The sequence below is a fragment of the Biomphalaria glabrata genome, chromosome 14 (genome assembly GCF_947242115.1).
Source record: "Biomphalaria glabrata chromosome 14, xgBioGlab47.1, whole genome shotgun sequence".
Lineage (NCBI taxonomy): Eukaryota > Metazoa > Mollusca > Gastropoda > Planorbidae > Biomphalaria > Biomphalaria glabrata.
Window position 1 is genome coordinate 18,953,643 of NC_074724.1, and position 24,641 is coordinate 18,978,283.

Sequence of the window (24,641 nt, forward strand, 5' to 3'; positions counted from 1 at the left end):
TTGTCATCCAGGGGCCTGAGGGCCTTGCACTGGGGTTTTATGCCTCCTCTTGTGGCTGGTAAGACCTATGTGAGCCCGGAATGTTCGGCTGCACACTGGGCAGGTTATTACAACAGCTGGAGCTAGATAATCATTATATGACATCAGTTCACATCTTACTTCACCTTCACTTTCACCTATCCCTTGGCCTGCTGGACCGTTGGGGCATTACATGAGATCAGTAAACCTTTCTCCATTCTTATGTCATTTGCCTTTGAAAGAATTTCATTCTGATATTTCTGAAAATATTGAAACCTGCCTTTTTATCTGGCTGGGTGGACCACTTTGGGACCGATTTTGAGTTTGTGTTTCCACACAAACTGTCTTTGTAACCTTGAATTTAAATGTGTAAAATATATACAGAATTAAAAAAAAAAAGAAATGGATTTGCTTTCAGAAGGTCAAAAGTTGCCATTGCACCAAATTTGAGCACAATGAATGAAATCAGATGTTTAATATGTATACATGAAGAGTGAGAGAGAGAACATAAATAGATAATTCATAATAAACCATTTCAAATAGATTAATACCAACATATTTCAATGAATCATATTTATTTTGGCATTTAAACAATACAAATATAAATAAAATATATAATATAAATAAAAGAAAAAAGTAATTGCTACAAACGTTCTAAAGAATTTGATATTAATACATAATTATTTATTATTCAAAGAATGGTAATAATTTATAATCTATAACAAAATCTCTAGAACAGTTGAACGGATTTGCATAACTTTTTTAACAAAGGTTCCTCCTAATTCACTATGAAGTGGTTTTGATACTAATTTGTATTAACTTTTCTTATTTCCCTAAAATGGCTGCAGTCTATATAAAAAGTCTAAATACGCATGTTAAATTGCGTAAAATTAATTTCCTTTCTTTACCAAACAGCAATTTAGTATTTTTCTAGCAAGAATTTAATTTCCCTCACAAAAAAGTCAATTATTCTTATTAATCATTATTATAGCATATATACAAAACTCAAATTTTTTTTTTAGAAACCTTGAGCAATTATATGACTTGACAATGTATTGGAGATAGGAAATCCAAGGTATGTATTTGAATGAAGTCTATTGTTTCTATCAGGTATTAGATTAGATGGTACTGCTGGCAATAGAACTGGGTTGGAAACATTGGGTACTGTTGGCTGAACACTTGAACCACATTCATTGCCTAGAGTTGATGAACTGTGAGTGCTGAGATGAAAAGTACTGGGAGTTCTTAGTTGTGATGGATGAACCAGTTGACTAGTTGGAACATACCAAGACGGATGTAGGTGCTGATCAGATGGAAACATAGGCCTATACATGTATGAATGTGGGTATGTCACTAATGATGGAGACATATTTGGTTGCAGCTTAAGGACAGAATTAGCCATTGAGCCAAATATTGACATTCTCATGTCAGATAATGTGCTTCTCTTTGTTGGCTCAGTAGAGGTCAATTTAGATATACTAAAGTCTGTAGGATGCTTGACTTGTTTAAGGCTTAAACATTGTTTGGATTGACTACATTTCTGACATGCATCATCTACTTTCTCTAAAACTGTCCCACACTTCTCACAGCTACTAGAGTCACTGGGATCTGAACCTGGTGAACAATAGGATATCAAATGAGCATTAATTAATGTTATCATTTTATCCACAGAAACTGAATATTTGAATTTAAAAATAGTTTTGCTAATAATTTTGTTGGTTAACAATTTTGGTTATGAAACTAATAAAAACTAAAAAGAGTTGATGCCAAGATTCTTTTCAAAGTAAAAAGAGATGACTCCAAGATTCTTTTCAAACTAAAAAGAGATGACTCCTAGATTCTTTTCAAAGTAAAAAGAGATGACTCCAAGATTCTTTCCAAACTAAAAAGAGATGACTTCTAGATTCTTTTCAAAGTAAAAAGAGATGACTCCAAGATTCTTTTCAAACTAAAAAGAGATGACTCCTAGATTCTTTTCAAACTAAAATGTATCAAGCTGGGAATGTATTTTGAACTTTTCTTGTTTATAGACTGATTAAGAAAAAAACAACTAAAACTAACTATACAGAACCATTTTATTATAACTATTATGTCTAATTTATAACTATAAAGTCTCATTCATAACTATGAAGATGCATCTAGAACTGCACAGAAGATTATATTTAAAATAAGTTGAAAATCTTTCTACATTCAATGAATAACTAAAACAAACAAAAATAAAATGTGCAGAATCTTTAAACAAATACAATAACAAATAGTTACTGCTGATCATCTCACTGATGATCTCACTCTTACTATATCTAATCCAATAGTTTAAAGCAGCATTTAATTTGTTCAGTAAGAAAAACCTACAAATAAAGCCATTAGCTCAGGAAAATAGAATCAACTCATTGTTCATTAAATGAATTTTGTTTTAACAGATTTAGTTTCAACAATAAAAAGAAGGCTTTAAAATTGGATAAGAAGATGAATTCTAAAATCAAAGTAGATTGTCTCACACAGGCAAAGTCAACCATTATTTTTTGTGGTGTAAATAATCCAGAATGGTTGTAATGAATTCTAATGAGTGCACTGCTATTTAAATAATTATGTTCTAGTTTAAGTATTCAATTATTTTTATCAAGATTAAGATTATTATGTAATATCTACTTACCTTCATGTGTCTTAAGATGTGTCTTTAGATTACATAACAGTGCAAATCTTTTTCCGCACTTTATACAGTCATGTGGTTTATCCCCTGGAATGTACATCACACAGTGGAATAAATAATACATAGTGTGTTAAGCTCAAATGAAGGTTAGGATTAGTCTTTTAATATTAAATACATGTAAAAAATGAATGTACTATAGTATTATAGTGGCAGTTACAGAAATTAAAGTATTGCAATTAAATGTTTGTCTTTTCTATATGAAATAATGACTTTATTATAAAATTCTATTTGTTCTTTAACATTAGTGTGCACCTTTCTATGATAATACAATTTTATTTGGAACTAAAATCTATTGAAACATACCAGAGTGTAACAACATGTGATTTTTAAGATTTGTCTGTTTACTGAATCCTCTATTGCAGACTTCACACCTGTAGGGCCAAGACCCATTGTGAATGTACATATGTGACCTCAGGTCACCTGGAGTTGGGAATGACTTGGAGCAGAGATCACATTTGTGAGGTTTTTGCTTAAAATAATGTTTGTTAAAATAAATATCTGCATTATAATATAGTACTAAGAATATTACTATATAAAAGTTTAGAGTAAGTATAAATAAAAAAATTATACTTTCTAATACACAACACAATAACAACTCTGTTATAGAACTTTTCTTTTGTTTTTGTTTAATGCTGGCTTTAAACAACAGAAATGTTAGTTTTTAAAATGCATTGTATTGTATTGTAACTGTATTAGTTACAAAAATATATATTAGTAATGAATCACAATCCTGTTAAGAAACAATACTACTGCTATGTTTGGATATAGCAGTGTTAAGTAGTTAATGCTACATCTTTGCTATTTGTTCCCTTACCTTATTGTGTGTCATTCTGTGGTAATACAAGTTGGAACTAGCAGTAAATCTCTTGCCACATATCTTGCACTGATGTGGTTTCTCTCCTGAGTGTATACGTCTGTGTGTATTCAGGGAAGAAGAAGTTGAGAACGCCTTGCCACACACATCACAAGCATGTGGTTTTTCACCTGAAATAGTGCCAATAAAACCTACATAGAGATATGCGTCAAACACTAAAACATCAGATCAAAAACATTTAGATGTAAAAAAATATTTAAGCGTGATTGAACTTTTTTTGTTACCTAGTCATAAAAGTAAAGAAAGATTGAAACTGTTCCAATCCTATGATTCATGTGAATGAATGAATTCAGATTCAATGACTATTATGAATGATTTAAGTTAATCTATTGGCCTTCTATAAGCAATACAATGTGTAAGGAAAAACAACTTCATGACTATTTTTTATATGATCGTTAAATGTTGATTTCCTTCCACTGACCAGTGTGAGTTCGTGTGTGTCGTTTCAACAATGATGGACGATCAAACTTTTTACCACAGACATCACATGTCCACCAAGTTCTCTCACGACATCTTTTCAATGATTGGATACTGTGTGAAGTCACAGCCTCAGTGTCACGTGATGGTGATGATACTGAACTCTGCTGTTTAGGGCGAAAATAAAAGCAGTTCGTCAGATAAAGAACATGTTTATGTAATGAGTAACCTAGCAATAACTAAGTCAAATTCAGAATCATACAAACTAAAAAAAATTAAAGCTATTTTCATATTAAAATTTATCAGAGAAATCTGCTCTTTTTTTTTAAAGTATAAGAAATATTCGTTTACTTTTTTTAAACATTAAAATACAATAATAGAGAAAAAAAAATAAAACTTAGCTTATTGAACCTAACTAAAATGCAAGAAAATGGAAAGAGAAAGATTAGGAGATCTAAAAATGAAATCAACAATCCAACAATTCTGTGTCATCATCTATGTTCTATATCTTAATAACAATATATGGAGCGTGTATGACAACATGTTTGCAACCATCTTCAACCGAATGTATTTACCTGGCAAGTAAATTGTCTAAAATTTTGATACAATGATGATGTCTCTTCACTGGATGAAATGGTGGATGAGATGTCACCATGGCCAAATGTCTGACTTGTAGCATTTGCATCACATTCATTTCTCAGAGAGTCTTTGATTTCTAAGTCATCTTGTTTGGTTTCAATGACTTCTTGTTTAGTGTCATCACCTGGGGCACAACTAGATTCAGAAACAGGTAACTTGCAGGGTAGAGAGCTGCTGACAACAGAGTCTGTCTTTTCTACATCTACATATTTTAATAGACGTGCTGGTTTGCGTTGGCCACATTGAGGAAGTTTAGGAGTGTCCACTAGTCAAGAAAAAATGTTCAAGAATTTAGGTCTTTAATATATTCAAGGTTCAGAAGCAAAATTTAAGAACACATTACTAATATTACATTATAGTTATATTCTCTGTTAGAAGTGTCAGGTTATTAAAAACACCATGACCTTTTGACCTATTCTAAATCAACTTACTGGCTGGCGTGTCTTGTGTTGAAGCACTGTTTACTTCAGTTTTAATGTTTTCCAGTCGTTTCTGAAATGTAAAGTTGTCTTTCAGTGGACTAATCTCTTCCTCTCTTCTCTGTTCTTCTGTGTAGTCAGATGCGTTTTCTTGTGCTATATTTTCTTTTGTTTCACTGGACCTACCAGATGTACTTTCACTTTTTTCTTTGGGTGAAATATATTTCAATCTGGCAAAACGCTCTTCACTTGTAGATCTTGTGCTCTCCCCTGACGATGTTGAGGTTAACATAGGAGAAGAACAGCTGGCCAAACGGGGAGGCCCTAATCTACAAGTACTGTGAGGTGTCTCCATATTGGACGAGGTAAAGGAAGAGGATGATGACGAGAGGTTGGAAGACTTTTCACTGTCCAGTGGATACAATTTATCATTATTAGGCATCACCACAGAAACAGGGGTTGACGTTAAAATATTGGGGTTGTCCTTTGTGTCATGGCGTAACAGCATAGACATATGTAATTCGGGTAGGGAAGCAGGATATGAAGTTATCCCTGGAAATAACAATGGATACTGGTTTTGAGCTGATCTCCAATTGTAGTAAGGCCTTTCCGGGCTGGCGTGAAAGAGCACCACAATCTCTTCGTTTGGCTTGATTGGTTTTATCACTTGAAAGAAAGGATGCCCTCTTACTTTAGAACTGATGACGTTAGCCACATTTGGGTCTTTAGTTATTTGAACAAATCTCACCCAGTTGCAATGTCGAACTTCCTGTCCATTGATGTAAATGATTGTATCATAGCAACCAAAACCACGCCGAATCTAAAGAGAGAAAAAAATGTGTGTTCTGAAATTTAATATCATAATTATAGGGCTACTTTTATACTAGATTTATGTCAAATAACTAGACATTGTTAGATTCAGTGATTATAAAGATGAGTGTTCAATATCTGGTACAAGACTATAAAATATTTTTTTGCTCTTTCACATGACAATAAAACTTCAGAGAAAGTTCAAATCTAGAAAACAATGTAAAAAAACTTCACCAAAATACAGTATCCTATTATCAGAAGCTATTTGAAATTTGAAGCTTTATGTCATATTGGATTAAATTAGGACTTGACGTAATGTCATAATAAGAGTTATTTTTGAAACAAAAACATAGACAAATCGTAACAGTGGATTTGGAACAAGGGATGTATTTTCATAGAATTTTATTCATTTCGTCAAAAAGCCAATACTGTTCCTAAGGCTAGTGTACCGGCTTACAGACGGAATCCATGCCAACAAAACTGTTACACTAAGCGTAAGGATCCTTGGTATGAAAGGGAGTGTACTAGCACTGTTTTTCCCATCACGCTCGGACTATGTTGCGTCACATGGACGATCCCAGATGAACTGCGCGCGTGCCGAAGTGAAAAGTTGATGGACTTCTGGTTGAAAGACAAAATAGTTGGCTGTTTGCTGGGAAAGCTTTAGACGGTGGGTGGTCAGTGCTTGGTCAGTGCTTAATGGTGGTATGTTGGTACAGCATCCTTTAGGTGGTCTTTTTGTTTCCGTGTAGTCCAGTGGAACAAAGTTTACTTTCAATGTCGTAGAGAATTTTCCAATAACTTTTGTCTGCGTTTTTTTTTTTTTTTGTATATACCAACTATATTAATGATAAAATAGAAAGTTTTGATTTTAATAGTAAATTAACTTTTTTGTGTTTCAAAGACGAAAGAGTTACTTTCTACTCGCCTGTTTCTGGTTACTTTGGGCATGGTTAGGTTATGTTTTTTTAACAAGCACCAAACATCTTTTGGAAACACTAAATGCTTTGTGCATTGTGCACACCAAACAAAAAACGTTTTCTTTAGTCTATTGAATCATAAAAAACTTCCGCCTCATATTCCTGAAGTAGGCTACAGCTGGCATGTTCTTATACTATATCAGAAATATAAAGTTCACACTCCCCAAGTACATCAGTCATAGCTACATACGTCATTTCACACTTCCCAAGTACATCAGTCATGTCTACATACGTCATCTCACACTCCCCAAGTACATCAGTCATGTCTACATACATCATCTCACACTTCCCAAGTACTTCAGTAATGTCTACATACGTCATCTCACACTACCCAAGTACATCAGTCATGTCTACATACTTTATTTCACACTTCGCCAGGATTCGAACCCGAGACCCTCTGGTTCGGAAGCCAAGCGCTTTGCCACTCAACCACCGCACCACCCGTGTCTCTATATATTTCCCCACAAATTCTCGAAGTACAACCTGGCCGTCTTGGCACAACGTGACAAATTGTTTGGTAACCAAGAAAACGCTGGTTCAAAAAATAGAAATGAAAAAAAAAATGTGACTAGCCACTAACCAAACGTTTTCTACTCTTATTTTTGATGCTATGGTTTCAACTGTTGGTTTTATCGAGACTAGCAACGGTATGACTAGGAATTATACTTATAGGATAACAAGTCTGTTTAGATCTAAGAAATACAAACAATGATCTGTTTACAGCCATTAGTAGCATTACATATTATGTAGGTACACACCATTAAGGCCATACAAATAAGATAATGGAAATGCAATAGATGTTCTACTATTCAGCTTTTATTTTCATATTTAAAATAGGATTTCTTTTCCTCGTACTGAATCGATTGTTTTAAAAAACGTTTTTTTTTTAAGATAATTGTTTTAAAGAGCTGTCTTGGTTGATCATCTTCAGAATATTCAGATTAATAGTAATCTATAGGATAGTTGGCAGAGGAAGTAAAAGTCATCTGTTTCTGTGGCCTACGAGGATGTCATGTGGCCAGCACAACGACCAACCGCCTTTACTTTTCCTTAACTAATGGTACCCATTAGAGATGAGGCGCCCAAAGATCCTGAAATTAAATTTCCCAGTCTTCACCAGGATTCGAACGCGGGACTCCCGGACTCGCTTTACCGCTCAGCCACCGCGCCTTCAGGTTAATAGAAAGGACCTATCTTACTACTTACATCGTCTTCACGCAGTACTGCCCTTGAATCGAATCTATCCATTCTTACTTCCCCTTCATCGGGGTAGAAGCCAGCACCAGGAGAGAGTGGAGTGTTGCTGCAGACTGTGGCGGACATCTCCATCGTTCGCATTGGGCTGGGGTGTAGTGATATGCTTAGACTTAATTCTTTAGGTATCAACACACATGCATACATTTTGTTTTTCTTGTCCAATGTTAAGTTTTCAAGATTCTGAAAAAGAAAATTGACTTATGTTGAGAACAAAATTGTTTTATTCGTTGATAGACAAAACCTGAGTCAATATAAACACGGGTCTAATGTTCGATATTCACGTAGAAATACTAAGACAAGCTTTGCATCTATAGATAGAAGTAGGGCTTTCTAATTGTAATCCTGAGAATCTTGTAAATCACTAAATGTCTATGAGTATGAGATCAGTTATTTCATTATCAGTTATTTCATTGACTTGCAGTATTTTTTCGAATCCCACTATTTCTTGCTTAAAAAATTGATGTAGAATATTCGTATTACACAAATAACAAACTAGTGTTTAAGAGGGAAGATATATTAGCCATTATTAGGAACTCCATTTATTACGTAAACACAAGCAGTGTTGCACTGACGCGCTAGTATGCAAATGTACATATAATACCAATATGTTACAGTTGATGTCGTGGTATTTTATTTTTTGACTCCGATATAGAATATAGGCAGCATGATATGATGTCATCTTGGTATGATCATCATTTCGATAATCTAAAATGGCCTATCACATAACCAGCTAAAAATCTTGGGATGGGGGGTAATACCCAACCAGCTACATAATTGATCCCATCGGCATCATCGTTTCGATAATCTACCTATCATACAACCTGCTAGAAATCAAAGGGGAGGGGGGGCAGGGCATAGACGATAGAAACGAAACCAGCTAGACGATTGATTATAATAATGCTTATTACCGGTATTGTATCAGCGCTGATTTCTGTGACTTAACCAACAGTGCCACGGGTGTTATCTTTGATCCAATCCAGCCGGGACTAGGGCTATCCCAGAAGGCCATACCAACTAGCTGTGAACATCTGAACAGCGGCTTTTTACACATTTTTCATTAGAGCCTGAATCATTAGACCATTGGTCATTGTTCATTGGTCTAGTTTTTCAATAAACTTTGTTATTACTACCCTCTACTTGAGCACATTTCGTTTGAACTACGAAGTTTTAGAATCCATTAATTCACTTTCGCTTTTAATGTTCACAATGATTACAAAAAACAAACAACTCTTGAATAAATAGAATCTATTCTTTTCATCTTTGAGCTTGACTTGTCTAGAAACAAATAGTAAAAGTAAAACCAAACGCAAAACTGAAATCAAATTCAATTTCACTACAGACTCACGGAGCAAGAACCAGAGAGAATTCTAGATCTACCTGAAGGCTGGATTTAGTCTTGCATTAGAATACGTGGCTATCGCACAGCTTCAAACTTTTGATCCAGCTTATTAGATTTCTAGAGACTTGTTCGTTCAGAAGACTGACTGAGAAGTATGATCAACTTGTTTTAGTCTTTTGTATTATTTTTATTATTACTTTAATTGATAAATATAGTTTTAAGTTTGTCTAAACATGACAAGATTAGAGTTAGACAGTATTCGTGATATAATATTGCAGTAATTGACATCATTATGATATCGAATAAGATTGAAATTGTGTACTTACTCAGCTTACTGAGTTACGAAAAATTTATCCTAGGCCACTTTAAACACTTAGATCCAGCACTCATTCGCAGAGAATTTTAAGACACCTTAACATAAGTTCACCAATTCTAGACTTCTAATAACTTCACGTCTAGAAGTCACTCACGTGGTATAGTCACAGAATCAGCATTAGAAATAGTGGAAGTGATATCAACTTATTTTAAGCTCACGATCTAAAAAAAACAACATCAATTAATGACTTGTGCAAAGCTAAATTGTTAGACTACCGTAACAGACTACCCTGACCTAATGCTTGCGCCAGGGTCATTAAAGCTGACCAACGGTCACTCTAGTTTATAACGTCAAGAAAACTATTACTTCCCCTATGCTTTCCTTATAAGAAAAAAGAGGCGGTTAAAGTCTAGCCATGCGGAAAGGGAAAGGAGTGGAAAGGACAAGCTTTCTATTCATCTTCAGCTGACCACGGGTCAACTCCGCTGACCACATCACTCAATCTTACATGAACAGGGGCAAAAGCCAAACACTCCGCCCACGTGGCTCTCAGGCGAGAAGCAACCTGTCCTGACATAGTGATTGACAGAAGCCACTCCCACTGACACTTTGATTGTTTTGGGTGTTGCACTCCACGCGCTATACAGTAAAAAGTCGTTCTCAGTATATTAGCAATCTACTTTATGTACATAGTACTGCTGATTACAACCAATCAATCAATCATATCAATTCCGTATCCGTACATTTTATATTAAGTTAAAGAAAACAAAATCAAAGCTATAATAACTATACTTGTTACTATTATTTTACTATCTAAACTATTTTAAGATAAGAAACTTCTAAATCAAATCATAAGAATAGGCCTAACAATACGTTCATTACGTTGATATAAAAAAAAACATTTTCCAAGTTTATAATATCAATAAATAGATACCGGCAATGAAGACTCTCGTTCTCGCTTTGTAACTACCGGAATAATGTCTAGGTCTAGACACTTTACAAATCTGTTGGTCTGTTTGACATCAGTATAGCCCAAGTGTTTTTAAGCAACTCAAAGTAGCGTCAAAAAGCTGCTTCATATTCATATGTTAATTATGTTTAAACTCCTGCAAACCTTTACCAAACTTGATGATGCCCTGGAGTTGACTTGGGACCACTTTGAAACTTTATCCTCAATGAGTAAAGCGATGACTACATATCCCTTATATCATTCTGTTTAACAAAGTTCAAAGTTTATTTTCTACTTTATGTTATTTGTTCATGCCTTTAATAAATAAAATGTTTTTATTTATATATTTTGTGTTTATTGATCTTTGTCTTGACTGACAAAATGTTGTTGTTTTTTTGCCATTTTATGATTAGAACTAGGTCTAGATCTTTATTCTTTAATATTTCTATTGAGTACAGGTACATTATCTTTATTTTATCGTCATGTGTCCTCTAATAGATACATTTCTGGTGTTTGTTAACAAATTATTTTATTGCAGGTTGCGTATTTTTTAAGCCTTAGGGACTAAATTAAATTTAATTGAAAAAAATGTGCTACATGTTTAACCTTCCATACCACATACCCGCTTGTAGCGTTCACTCATTTTTGTTTTTTGGATGGAGTCTCTTTAAAAAAAACAAATCCATTTCCTAATGTCACTGTGTGACACCAAGACCTATGCCATGGACCAAAGAGCGCATTTATCATCATTTGTTGACGTTCTCACTTCAATCGTATTGTAGTCCCAAAGTCTTCGTTATTTTCTCCCCACGCATTTTCAGGTCTTTTGACCTTATCACACTTTAGGTCCTACTTTATTTTAAGTGTGAATAAAATTAAAATCCTCATCATGTGATAGGCTAACAGAAAGATTTCTTGTCTAAGGAGTTAGTATCACAAGTGATAGAAGAACTGTCACACTAATACGCATACTTATTTACTTTAAAATACGTTTGCGTTGGCTAGATAACTGACTAGTGTAACAATCTGTTGTGTTCTACCATCCTTCAGTTCGACCTGATACAGTACAGATACATCAGAGAAATTTCTCACTCTCCTGGTTGCCGTGGTCACTACGTACATCAGAGCTACATTAGCCGAGAACAGGGCGTTGGGACATTTGCCAGTACCCTGGCATCGAGTAGCTACAAGAAGTCACTCAAAAGGATAACATTTGATACTGGAGCCACTGGTTAGTCAGTTAGTATGTACGTGCTAGATACTGACCAACAGGATCAGAGAGTACCGAGTGATCTCCACTCTCGTGTTGTATTTATAATGTCAAGGTGAAGGGGGTGGGCAATCCAAAGGACATGAAAGAGATTAGAACAATGCAGAGTATGTGAGGCGTGTAGCAGTCGAGAATTGGGAGCAAAACATTCCACTGTTGAGGATTGGAAAATATTTAAATAAATCATTTGAGATTTTAAAATGAAATGTGTATGTGTTAGATGATCTGGAAGTTACAGCGCAGATCATGTCAGAACCCTTCAACATAGAAAGGCTAAAGCAGAAAAAGAAAGAAGGAAAGTTATGTTGTAGTTATCTGAGAATTTTTTTAAATGCAACATTTATTGCTAAACAAGATAGTAAAGAATTACAATTTTAACTCAGAACTACACACATATTGGCGTATTGAATAACTCAAGCGCCCTTTTAATCTTGACTAAAAATGGTTTAGGCTATAGTGCTTTTGCATGCGCGAATGATATTTATACTAATTTATTGTTTAAAAAAGCAAAATGAAAATGCCAGCCCATGGAAAGATTTTTTTAACCTATTTCAACTATCTTGAAGATGATTATGAGATCAGATTCTTCACTTTACGGAGTCTCAACAGTGCGCACTCCAAATACCTCTTCTTAGTTAAAAAAAAACGCTGTATATAATTATTTATGTATTAACTATTTAAAACATGACTATTAAATGTTTAAGACAAAAGCATTCGCTGCTAGTAAACTACAAAAAGGATCGAGTTCCAGCAAGATGAAGTAACAATGAAGTGTCAATATCGTATTTAGTTTTTGAGATCATGCTAAACTATTATACCTTACACATTGAATAATATATGCATATAATATTCATGATTATTTTTGTAAACGAAATGTAACCATTGCACCTATGATGATACAAAAATGAACGAGGAAGTCATGTTGCCAGCATTACGACCAATTGCCTTTATTTTTCCCCAACTATTGTCAAGTACCCATTAGAGCTGAGTGGACTCAGAGGCACCCAAAGATCCCGAAATTAAAAATTCAAGTCTTCACCACGATTCGAACCAGGAACCTTCGGTCGGAAGCCAATCGCTTTACAACTCAGCCACCGTGCCTCATAGAGAGCAAAATGCAAGAATAAAATTGAATTTTTCAACTGCAAATATCATAACGAGAGAAAGACGGACTCATAGACCGACAGACGGATAGCGCAAAAAAAAAGCAACTTTCCATACACGGACCGCTAAAATGCAAAATTTTATTAACCTTAGTAGTAAAGAAAACAATTTGTGTTGACATTACAAAATATATTATGTGGAAAATTTTTCTTGTATTGGTACTAAGACGTCACTATGTTGAGTAATATCTGAGACATTTTTTTTTTCATGAAATGTTTCAATTTGATCAAATGTTAGGTAAAACAGTCTCTAACGGCTTCATGTATTGGGCAAATGTGTTATCCCAACATTTTTAGTTATTTATGTTATCTTTTGATGACCAGGAATTTGTTTCCTAACAATAGTCCCTTGTGTGATAAAGAGATTAACTAGACTTTGATTCGTGTGTGATTCCTGGTCACTTGAAGTCCCAACACTATTGTTGGACTCGAGTATTGTTAGAGCGCGCTCATCTTCAGCACGTGGTCTCGCCCAGCTGGTTCACACTAGCAGACGACCAATACTTTACCGACCATGAAACGGCTACAGTCGTCTTTGTGTGTACCATCTCTAAGCAGCCATTAGCCCTACTTCTAAGTGTGCCTCACATTCAGTGCAGTGAGCAGTAGAGAACTGATGACCAGTCTACTCTCTTCAGGTTGTCTTGATCTGGTCAGCCCAATGGGGTTAGCAAGAAATTGTCAAAAATGATTGTAACTAGAAGATGTTTTGTTTGTCAGTTGTAGAGAGCAAGTTGTACTTAAAGTCTAAAGCAATTTACAACTTATTGACAGAGATGCTAAAAATAAAGCTCAGAAAATAAATTAATAGCGCAACAAAATGTACATCTAAGATGGCATTGGAATAGATTGAACTATTCTTTATTTTCATACGCATTCAATTTTTGTTTTTGAAATAAATGTGTACAATCTGTGGGATGTGTGACTGAATAGAATAAACCGCTTAATCCCGACTCGAGCAGAGTTTTGTTTGCTGAGCGCCTAAAGGTAGCACGGACACCTTCCCATAGATTCCCCCTTCCCCACGGGTCAACAAAAGAGCGTGGATCTGAGCATGATGTAATAGACGCGTTATACAAAATATCTTCGTCAATTAAAAACTGTCCTGTCCAAGTTTTCTATTTCTGGATTGAAATTTGAAGCACCAGATCTAGTCAACGTTTGACAGTTTGAGCATGAAGGTCAGTAGTGATCAATGTATGAATGAGTCATGTTGTCATTTGACAGTTTGAGCATGATGGTCAGTAGTGACCAATGTATGAATGAGTCATGTTGTCATTTGACAGTTTGAGCATGATGGTCAGTAGTGACCAATGTATGAATGAGTCATGTTGTCATTTGTTATAGAATCTGTACTCTTTTACTATATTCATAATGGTTCTTTCAGACTAAGACGCCTCACTCAGCTACCACATTCATAAAGACCTCTACTGTAGATGTAAACCTACTAGACAAGGACGCCTCATTCAACTAACACATTCATTAAGACCTCTAGATTCTTGATCTGAGCGTAATAGACGAAGGCGCCTCAAGCTAGTACGATTTTTGTTTTACATTCGCTTCTTCTGTTTTGCATTATTTGAGCAAACAAACGCACTTGTATTTTCATAGCAACATTTGTAGAGCACAGATAGTACACACAAAAGAACGTGAAAATTTCTACGTAACACTAAACTCAAGTGACAGACAAGTTATCTCCCCTGATCCCAAGGACCAAGGCTAATAAACTACCTGCAGTGGTCTCTCCTGAGATTCGCACAATACACTGATGATGACCATTCACGGACCATAGCGTCTATACAAGCTCACCTAACACAGTGAACGGAACACAAAATGTGCGAGAGATTTTCCCACATTTAATAGAAAACAATTTGTTAGCGGGACGATTGATAGAAAATGTTATCAAAATAATCATTGCCCCTGTTCGTGGGAAAGGGACACAACTAGAAAACACCGTTGAGTAAAATCTTCAAAAGCCTGCAAACTGAGTATCTTCCATTTGACTTCTAGTCAGCCCGCTACAAGTGACAGTTCAAGAAACAAATGTCCAAATAAACGTAGAACACAGCAAATAGGAATCGGCAGCTCTCAGAGTGGACACATGAATGGAAATCTCTGACTTTAGACCAAACTATGATACTTCTTCAATTACATTATTAGGATACATATATATTATTGTTTAGAAAAGAACCCCACAGGCCACACAATATTTAAAGTCACTCCTCGATAATTGTACAGGCAGTAACCCACTAAAGTCTATATTAGTATGTTCTGATTTAGTATGCAATGAGATTTGTGGTTTTCTAGCTACAAAATAAGAAAGCCGTAGGCCTTCAGGGATGTGTTCTTTATGATTCAGTTGAGTAGAAATGACACCTGTTTGTGCTTCCAGAGATGTGTTCTTTATGATTCAGTTGAGTAGAAATGACACCTGTTTGTACTTCCAGAGATGTGTTCTTTATGATTCAGTTGAGTAGAAATGACACCTGTTTGTACTTCCAGAGATGTGTTCTTTATGATTCAGTTGAGTAGAAATGACACCTGTTTGTACTTCCAGAGATGTGTTCTTTATGATTCAGTTGAGTAGAAATGACACCTGTTTGTACTTCCAGAGATGTGTTCTTTATGATTCAGTTGAGTAGAAATGACACCTGTTTGTACTTCCAGAGATGTGTTCTTTAAGATTCAGTTGAGTATAAATGACACCTGTTTGTGCTTCCAGAGATGTGTTCTTTATGATTCAGTTGAGTATAAATGACACCTGTTTGTGCTTCCAGAGATGTGTTCTTTATGATTCAGTTGAGTATAAATGACACCTGTTTGTGCTTCCAGAGATGTGTTCTTTATGATTCAGTTGAGTATAAATGACACCTGTTTGTGCTTTTACAATGCATCATGGAAAGAAGTGATTTATTACGTGATTTATTGAGAGGGGACTGCTGTGTGGGCAACATCGTTCCGACGTAAATGATGCCCAGGCTTTCATCTCGTTTTTCTACGACATGAACCATAGTCGTTCTACGACTGAAGGAGGCCAACTAAATGGACCACTACTAACCAATAAATAAACTATCTACAATATTGCCGGTAGGAAAACTATTCGTAAAAAATATTTTACTTACCAAAATTAGTAAATAATATCAAGCTGGAATTAGGCATTCTAGTGATCTGCATACTTATCGTCTCTATTGTCTTGTTCTCATAACTACTTGCCCTGAGAGATGGACACACGTTCATACTAGTGCTCTCTAAGAAAATACGGTTTCGGCGCACGTAGCTTTTATAACAGTGTTTATAATATTGTATGTATAGTATGAATTCTAACACCGTCCAGCTTTTTTTTTTTTTAATATTAAGGTTTTGCTTATTTCATGAATATAGGCCTATAATCATCCCTAACCTAACCCTAACCAGATCTTAACCCTTCATCTGTTTCTCTGGACTTTGAGCAGGCTGCAATCGGAGCGCTTCAATCAACTTCTCCGTTATGTGCTATACATGGCTGCTTGTTTCATCTGACATAAAATATGCGAAAGAAATTGGCAGATGAAAATCTTCTTCCCAGGTTCAACAATGATCCAGAATTTGCTTTGGCAGCTAGAATGATAGTTGCATTAGCATTTGTTCCCATCGAGGACTTGGATATGGCTGTTGAAACTCTGGCGAATGAGCTGCCTTCACATCTTACTCCGATAATCAACTGGTTTGAGGACACTTCTATTGGACGTCTAAACCGCAGTACAACTCGACGATGTGCTCTGTTTCCTCCTCCTATGTGGTCTGTCTATCAGAGAACACTCAATGGGGATAATCGAACAAACGATTTTGTGGAAGCAGCACATTGGCGAATACAAGCTGATTTTGGAATGAGTCCTTCATCCATATGGAAATTCATTGATGGAATACGAGCTGTCCAGAAAGGCCGTGACCTTATATTATGAACAATATATCCGGGAAGACCAGCCGCCTTCTAAACGAAAAACGTATATTGACAAAGACAAAAGAATCAATGTAATTGTACAAACTTATCAACAGAGGAACATCGTTGAATACCTCAAGGGACTTCCACACAACTTTTTAATGGACCCTTGAATTCCAGTGACTTAGGCAAATAACCATGGTGTCTATGCATACTTAACTTTAGTATTTTGAGAAACATGGCTCATGTATTATATTTTTACTTATTATTAGCAAATGTGTAGTATATATAGCTGGAGATACCATACAGTCATTAAATAAACCGATGTTAATGTAAACAAATCATTGCATCGATTTTTTGTCAATCATTGTTTCATTTTGTTTTTGTTTTTAATTTTAATGTAAACAAAATTTTTTTGAAAATAAAAGTGTGCCTCTTAATAAACACACATACACAAGCCAAAATGTTTATTAATGAAAATGATGTGAAACACAAACACACATTTACATGTAGTAAATGATAAGTCACATTGATTAATGGACTTGTTGTAGCTCACATATAAAAAAAAAAGGTTTTAGGAGCAGATATAAAAATAATTACTCAAATCTCTTTATGCTATAAAGTAGAAAGTAAGGCGTATGTATGTATGTATGTATGTTACGAATAGATATCAAAAACGTTTGACCAATCTTGATAAAACTTTGCATAAATGTTCCTTGGGTGCTAACTGCAACCGTGACGTATGTATAGTAGCCCTAAAACAAATTTAATTTAAGGCCCAACTCTATGAAAGTATTCCTATTTTATGGATTTAGGCCATGTTTATATTTTCATGAGACAAGATCGAAAGGATCTAGATCTACATCTAATTTTTAAAACTACACTTTGCACAGATAGTTTTTTTACTTTGACACACGAAAATACAAAATATAGTGTATTGATTTCATAATTAAATAAAATTAAGCTTCACATTTGTCTTTCAAAAGCATTTTTACATAAATTCGTTCCTTTTATCTGCGAATTTAGAAGTACTGACATACTTTATATTCCCATTCATTTATCGAAGCCGACATCAAAGTCTAGACTCTAGACAGTCTAGATCTAACTCTAATTCTAGATCTAATTCAAAGAGGAAAGATCTACTTTATACTTTAACACATTAACATACAAAATAAAGTTCATTCATTTCATATTTTAATCAAATTAACCCTCAAATTTTGTGTTTCTAAAGTATTTTTCATACATTCGTTCGCTGTAACTTCCATGTTGACATGCATTTTAATAGTCCCATTTATGTGTCCTGCTCACCGTTATGTAAACACACTATGATTGGACAGGCTACAAGAGGCTCTATATGGTGGATATTAAATATACTAACATACAATAATTAATAACCTTCTTGAGCCATTATATTCACTATTATAATAGTATCTAGTAACATATATAAATTACGAAACCTACTAATGTTTTTCACTTAAAAAATTGTTTTAAAATGTATAACAAACAGATTTTTTCACTATTTTATACCGAGACAAACAAAATATATATTCTACCCCCCCCCCCCCGCTCCCACGAAAAAAAGTCTTAATAACTTAATAATTTTAACTGTTTCATGCATGCATACTGTGAAGTATGGATGGCAGTCTGGTGTTGTGTAATGTTAGAGATTTAACAATAATTAAATAACAAACTTAAATACCAAAAAATGCGGACACAAATATTTCTTCTGTACGTGAAAAATATGTCTTAACACAAACATTCATGCGAAACATAGATATGCATAATTCTTTTTAAAGAAATAATACAATAAACGTACATAATGTATTTCGCGCTAAAACGTCCCTTGCGCCAAAACAGCGGCGCCAAAACGTCCTGCTTTGAAGATCGGATAGTCTGGAAGTCACGTGACAATCTACTGCAAGTATCATAAAACTATGCTCTACTGGTCTAACGGTACTGCTTTCTGTCGTGTCTGTAAGTCTCCAGTTTGAAGATTACATTTCAAGTTCAACTTTCTCACGTCTTGTGTCCAGCTACTGTCCAAATCTGAAAATGATTTTTAAGTTCGGTATTGGTCAGTAGCGTACATCAAAGTTATGCTTGAAGGCCCGCGCGGCGTCATTCTCTCTGGTTGTTCAATAGAACGTGTCAATAATTGAACTGGGGTGTATCTTCTGAAAGAAGATTCACTTCTTGACCTAATCACGTGGTCCTACGTCACGTTAAGTGTGATTAGCTGGGGACTGACATAGTGACAGAAGATACATGTAGATAGGATCAGTTCATCATTGATCTTCTTGCCCCTCCTAGTGTGTGGCAAGTGGGAGAGATCAAAGCGACACAATGCTCAATGGTCTTTCAATCAGCTTCCAGCCAAACCTGCACAGTGTGTCAATAGTCTTGTTTTTCTTCTGAAAATAGAAATACTCAGAAAAGCGGATACTGTTAAAAGTGATGACCTACTAACTAGAAATGTTATTCTGTCAGATTCTTGTTCATTTCAGACATACGTACATACCTTAGACTCAAGCTGAATTTTAGCGGAAATAACTTTTTTTTTCTAACGAAGAGAGACAACCAAAGAGAACTACTTTCAAAATGACCTGCCAACAGATTAACATCAAACAGCAATAGAGAGAAACAATCATGCACGCGCAACCTAATGCAAATAGTCGCTTTGTAGGAGAAATTATGATGAAGTCATTTTACAGCTCATAATTTACTGGCAAGTTTCATCGTTTCATCCTATGCAGTGTAGGTCTAAGCCTAGCTTTGAAACTTTGTCATGTTTATATTGGGCGTTTTTTTTTTTGGACTGGGTAGCTCCACACACAACTGTCAAATGTGCGTTGAACTACGTTGAACTATTTTGAAAAGTTAAATATTTATGACTTATTAAACATTGCAAGCTTTAATAAATTCTTTGGAATGGTCAAACAATTTTTGTTTTTGTTATATTATAATGTTGTAGTTTGGTTATAAATATGCAAGAATTAAAAAAAAAGATTTAACAAATTTTAAATTTTCTTTTATGGTTTTCAAACTTTGCATAACTTGTTTTTGGATACTACATGTGTATTTTATTTTTCTCAAACTTTTTAATAGCTTCAGTTTTCAAAAACTTTTTCACACGACGGCCCAGACATTGAGGAGGTAAGAAACAGTTCAAGGTTTAGAGAATGAGTTGTAGAAATTCTTTGAAGTTCTATTGACTTCAGAACTGTGAAACATCTAGTCAGTTATTTGTTTCTTATTGCTTCCTCCGTACTAGTCCAGGTAGTCCAGACATTGTAGCTGCATTCTCACTGCCCTCCTTTCTAGCTACTGTCAAATCTTATTTTGTAAAAAGTAGTCAATGTTATTAGCGGAAATGTGTTTTCCTCACTTTGATCACACTCCAGACTGTTACCTGCTACATTTCGCACCTCTTTCACCCACTAGCGACGCTACTGTCTAGAGTACTCTAGAGTCTAGATCTTATAGTCTCAGGTTTTATATTTATCAGAGATGTGTTGAAACTTTCAGTTTACGTCAACGAAAGCCCAATGGATGAAGGTGCTTAAAAAACAACAACATGAAAACACACAAAAAAGTCTAAAGACAATAAAGGCGATTTTGTTTGTTTGTGTGTGTGTGTGTGTGTGTGTATTTGTTGCCTTTCATAACTTGGTCAAACTCCTTTTTTTTTCAAACGCAGATAGAAGACTGATCAGAAATATTGAATATATATTTAACTAAAGTCAATTAAAAGTGAGAGTATATGACTTTATTTTTACTAATCCGGAATAGAACAATACTGATTGCTTTTTAAAGCCTTTATGCTACTACATCAAGATTACAAAATAGTAGATACGTTTGTGCATGCAATGTTCTTGCATTATTTTAGGTAGGCTATGAGTTATGAAGGTAAAAAACAACAGCAGAAAGCGATATTAAAATCTAATGTTCAATATTACTTTTACCTTTTGATCTCTGTGACATATGGATAGTGAAACGGATTCACATATGACATAAACACATCAGCTGTATTTCCAAACGGGATGCTAAAAATATTTTTTTTAAAAACCTTACTTATAAGCGTCACAAAAGTCAAACAATTTCAATTTTAAAAACATGGTTTATATATAAAAAAAAAGTAATAAAAATTTTTTATTTCATATTTAAAATCTTGACTAAGAATTTATAGAGGAAATAATTATCAAGAGTAAAGTTCATTTTTTCTTTTTGCCATGACGACCACTACACTCTGATGTCCCAGTGTGTTTGTTGTAGTTTTTGTCCTTATCTGGTAATGACCCCGAGGTGGGTCCTACGATTTACATTGTATTCTTAACAGAAAGCGGAAATTTGCGTGACCATGCCTATGTGACCTCCGCATAGACATATGGTGTACCTGACAACTTCTTTCTGACACCAGCCTAAGACAGCGTTCAAAAGAGGAAACAGGAAGTGTCATGGTTGGACTCGTGGAGTCGGCTCGTGTTAAAAGTTAGACAACCAAGGTGTTTCCGACGTCTTCTTTTAGAATTGAAACTGACATCAGGGGAACTAAATCAACGTCATTTTTACACAAATCTTTTTTTCAAATGTTTGGTGAAGATTACGCCACAAAATCTCAACAGACGGCTAATTAAAAATAAATGAGAAAAAAAAAAATCAATTCGATAATTTTAATTCTAACCCTTCCCCCCCCCCTTTCCCCCGCAAAAAAAAATTATAGGCCTATCTCCGACTAACCATTTACTTAGTCCTACACTACTCTATTAAAAGTAGGATATCTGTTTGACTTTACAAGTGCACTTACTTTAAGCGTCAGGGGGAGACCATGACGTGTGGTTCATACTTGAGCTAATCACAGTTATCTGCTCTTTGTTTTCAGTTAGATTTGAAAGCTCCGATTTATGCTCTTTAAGTACTAAACTACAGTAAGAGAGATCAAGAACAGGAAGCGATGTGGTGAATGTAGAGGGCGCTATCAATGAATATAAAACAAAACCTAAGAAAATGAACAGGAGAAGATTGAGAGACATTTTGATACAAAAAAACAAACTAAACACTGTTAAGGAGGTTCTATTCTGTTGCCAACTATATCATGAAATCACTTAGTGCTACAAGTGAAAAGAGTTTAAAAAAATAATGCTAATTATATCTCTGTTTAAAATACATAGCTTCATTAAAGATATATCTGTTCACATGACAAAACCTTAAGTCTAAGCTACTATTCTTATTGGTAACATTGCTTCATGTTGCGAAGTTCTAATTGCATCCAAGATTGACGACCTGAGAAATGTAGCTCTACAATTACTAGTCGAACTCTAATGCGTATTCCTTAAGAACTACACCGAGACATAAGCGTTCCTTTCCTTCTGTTCCGTTCAATACCCCCTTTACAAACACGTAACCTCTTTTACACTAGTCAGCTAATACCAAAATCTCATTTGTATAGTCCCAGTGTTCACCTCCCCTGCTATGAGTCAATGAAAAAGGAAGTGCTTTAGACACCCACTGTCTGTACGCTGTGAACAGAGGAATTCAAGTTGTCACCTTCTCCCGACCGTCTGTCTGAATCAAAGCATTCCACTCAGTTCCCGCCCTGTCTTCGTCAGATAGTACATCTGCTAATGAAGCATGTCCTAGAGCTAAGATCGTTAAAAGTTCGGTTATCTTGTGACCATACTTGATCGAGTAGTTCTCTAGCAGGATTATCCCCCTTGTCGTTGCAGCTGATCGTAAGCAAAGTGTAGCAAGTTATGTAATAAAATTTGTCAAGCAACTCCCATGTCAGCAATCCATCACTCATTCATGCATTGTCTAAAGGGTCCGTTGACACACAGTGCATGTAAAATGTCAATAATATTTATGTTTTGATGTATGCATATCAATGTTTCAAATTCCAAATTTTGCATTTTAATAATGTAATAATAATATTGATAATGAAGATATTAATGATAATAATAATTTGTCTTCAAATGTATGCGTTACACATTACAAAACATTATAACTTAAGCAAACGAAAATAGTGACAAAATAAACCAAGAGAAAGTGATATAGAGAAATATGGGGGATACATAATAGAGCATAATTGGTATTTGGTAAGATTGACAAAACAAACAATATCCAAGACGCGACATTAAAGTGTTGTAAACTCATTACTACAAACAAAGGTGTTCTGAAACTTGATGATGCAGTGCAAAAAAAAAAGTTCAACAAAATCAATATTTTCCTTTCAATTAACATATATTCTGAACACTGCGATTACTCTAAAAAGCAAACTACTAATAACTTTGCTAAGAAAATCTTAGAAAAATCATAGACATAGAAAAATCATAAACATAGAAATGTCTACATTTTGTAATTTTTAACTACATTTTTCTTTCATCGATTTCTCATCTCATGACTTTGTAATGGTAAAATATGAATGCATCGATCAAGATAGGCGGATTCATTTGATCGATTAGATGGATGATCGTATTCTTTTAAAAATGTCTATTGAGAGACAGGTGATAGGAGATAAATCTAAATTATATTTTCTGATTCAATATAAGTACTAACAAGTAGATCACAAGGAAAAAAAATGTATCCTCCATGACTACATGTCATTAAAGGATCCCTATAGAGAGCTTACGTGTTGATAAATCCTGTCCACGACTTGCTTATTGTTTGGCCACTACTAAATCTACCCTGGGGCACAGTGACCCCCTTCTCTACCCGTTGTGTGGCATCTGCAAAGCACAATTGATTTCCTTTATGTGTTTGAAATGTACGTCTTTAATTTGGTAAGAGATCACTCAGGTGGTGGAGGGGTGCTGGGCTCTGTATTGGACGCGGAGAAAGATGCTACGTCGTTATGTGCACACTAGAGTGTTCTACCTGACATAAGGTTGGCTGGTCATTTATTTAAGTTACATAAGGTTGGCTGGTCATTTATGTAAGTTACATAAGGTTGGCTGGTCATTTATGTAAGTTACATAAGGTTGGCTGGTCATTTATGTAAGTTCTAAAAAGAGTTTTTTTCGATGTGTCAAAACGGCCCAGTGACCATTTAGGTATGGTATAATAACCTAATGCTCTCCAGTACACATCATCATTCCTATAGCATGGTCAGATATTCTTAAGTGACCAAGTTATTGACAAAGCTTCACGCGAATTGTTTGTACACATCAGAAAAAAAGAAATATGTTTATTTGGCACAACCTGTAAACTTGTAGTCCATTAAAATGTACAAAATAAATACATTGTTATCTTTTGCTGACATTTATTGCGACGTCGAAAACGTAAAAATCATTATTTGTTGTATGAGTGAGTCTGGTGTGAATGTACACTTTGGTTTCTTATAGTTATAATGTTGTTGTTTTTTTGGTGTAATGCACAAATTGTAAGACAAATTTCCATACGGACAATAAAGATTACTATTATTATTATTATTATTATTATTATCTGTAGTCTGTCCATCCACCTGTCCTAATCTCAATCAATTGATTTGTTTATGTGTGTCAGAAGGAATTTATTCTTGTGTTGTAGCTTTCAGTGACCATTACAGCATGGTACAACCCACACAAAA

General features: G+C 34.8%; 1 protein-coding gene across 1 annotated transcript; it reads right to left on the reverse strand.

Moving 5' to 3' along the window:
- Window positions 1–638: 638 nt before the first annotated feature.
- On the reverse strand, window positions 639–10,090 carry LOC106068700 (zinc finger and BTB domain-containing protein 49-like). Its single transcript, XM_013228156.2, has 9 exons — window positions 9,790–10,090; window positions 8,074–8,304; window positions 5,090–5,897; window positions 4,595–4,923; window positions 4,024–4,186; window positions 3,543–3,712; window positions 3,032–3,197; window positions 2,672–2,755; window positions 639–1,632 (listed from the first exon to the last, which is right to left on the reverse strand). Exons 2-9 carry the CDS (start codon window positions 8,266–8,268, stop codon window positions 1,037–1,039), a joined length of 2,511 nt encoding a protein of 836 aa, XP_013083610.2. The 5' UTR covers window positions 8,269–8,304; window positions 9,790–10,090; the 3' UTR covers window positions 639–1,036.
- Between the last annotated feature and the right edge of the window lie 14,551 nt (window positions 10,091–24,641).

Excerpts from the sequence above, each read along its gene's own strand:
- LOC106068700 (XM_013228156.2), bottom strand. The coding sequence starts at position 8,268 with ATGTATGCATGTGTGTTGATACCTAAAGAATTAAGTCTAAGCATATCA. Across the intron at positions 5,898-8,073 it reads CAGTACTGCGTGAAGACGAT|ATTCGGCGTGGTTTTGGTTG; the intron begins GTAAGTAGTAAG and ends TTCTCTCTTTAG. Across the intron at positions 1,633-2,671 it reads ACATCTTAAGACACATGAAG|GTTCAGATCCCAGTGACTCT; the intron begins GTAAGTAGATAT and ends ATTGTTCACCAG.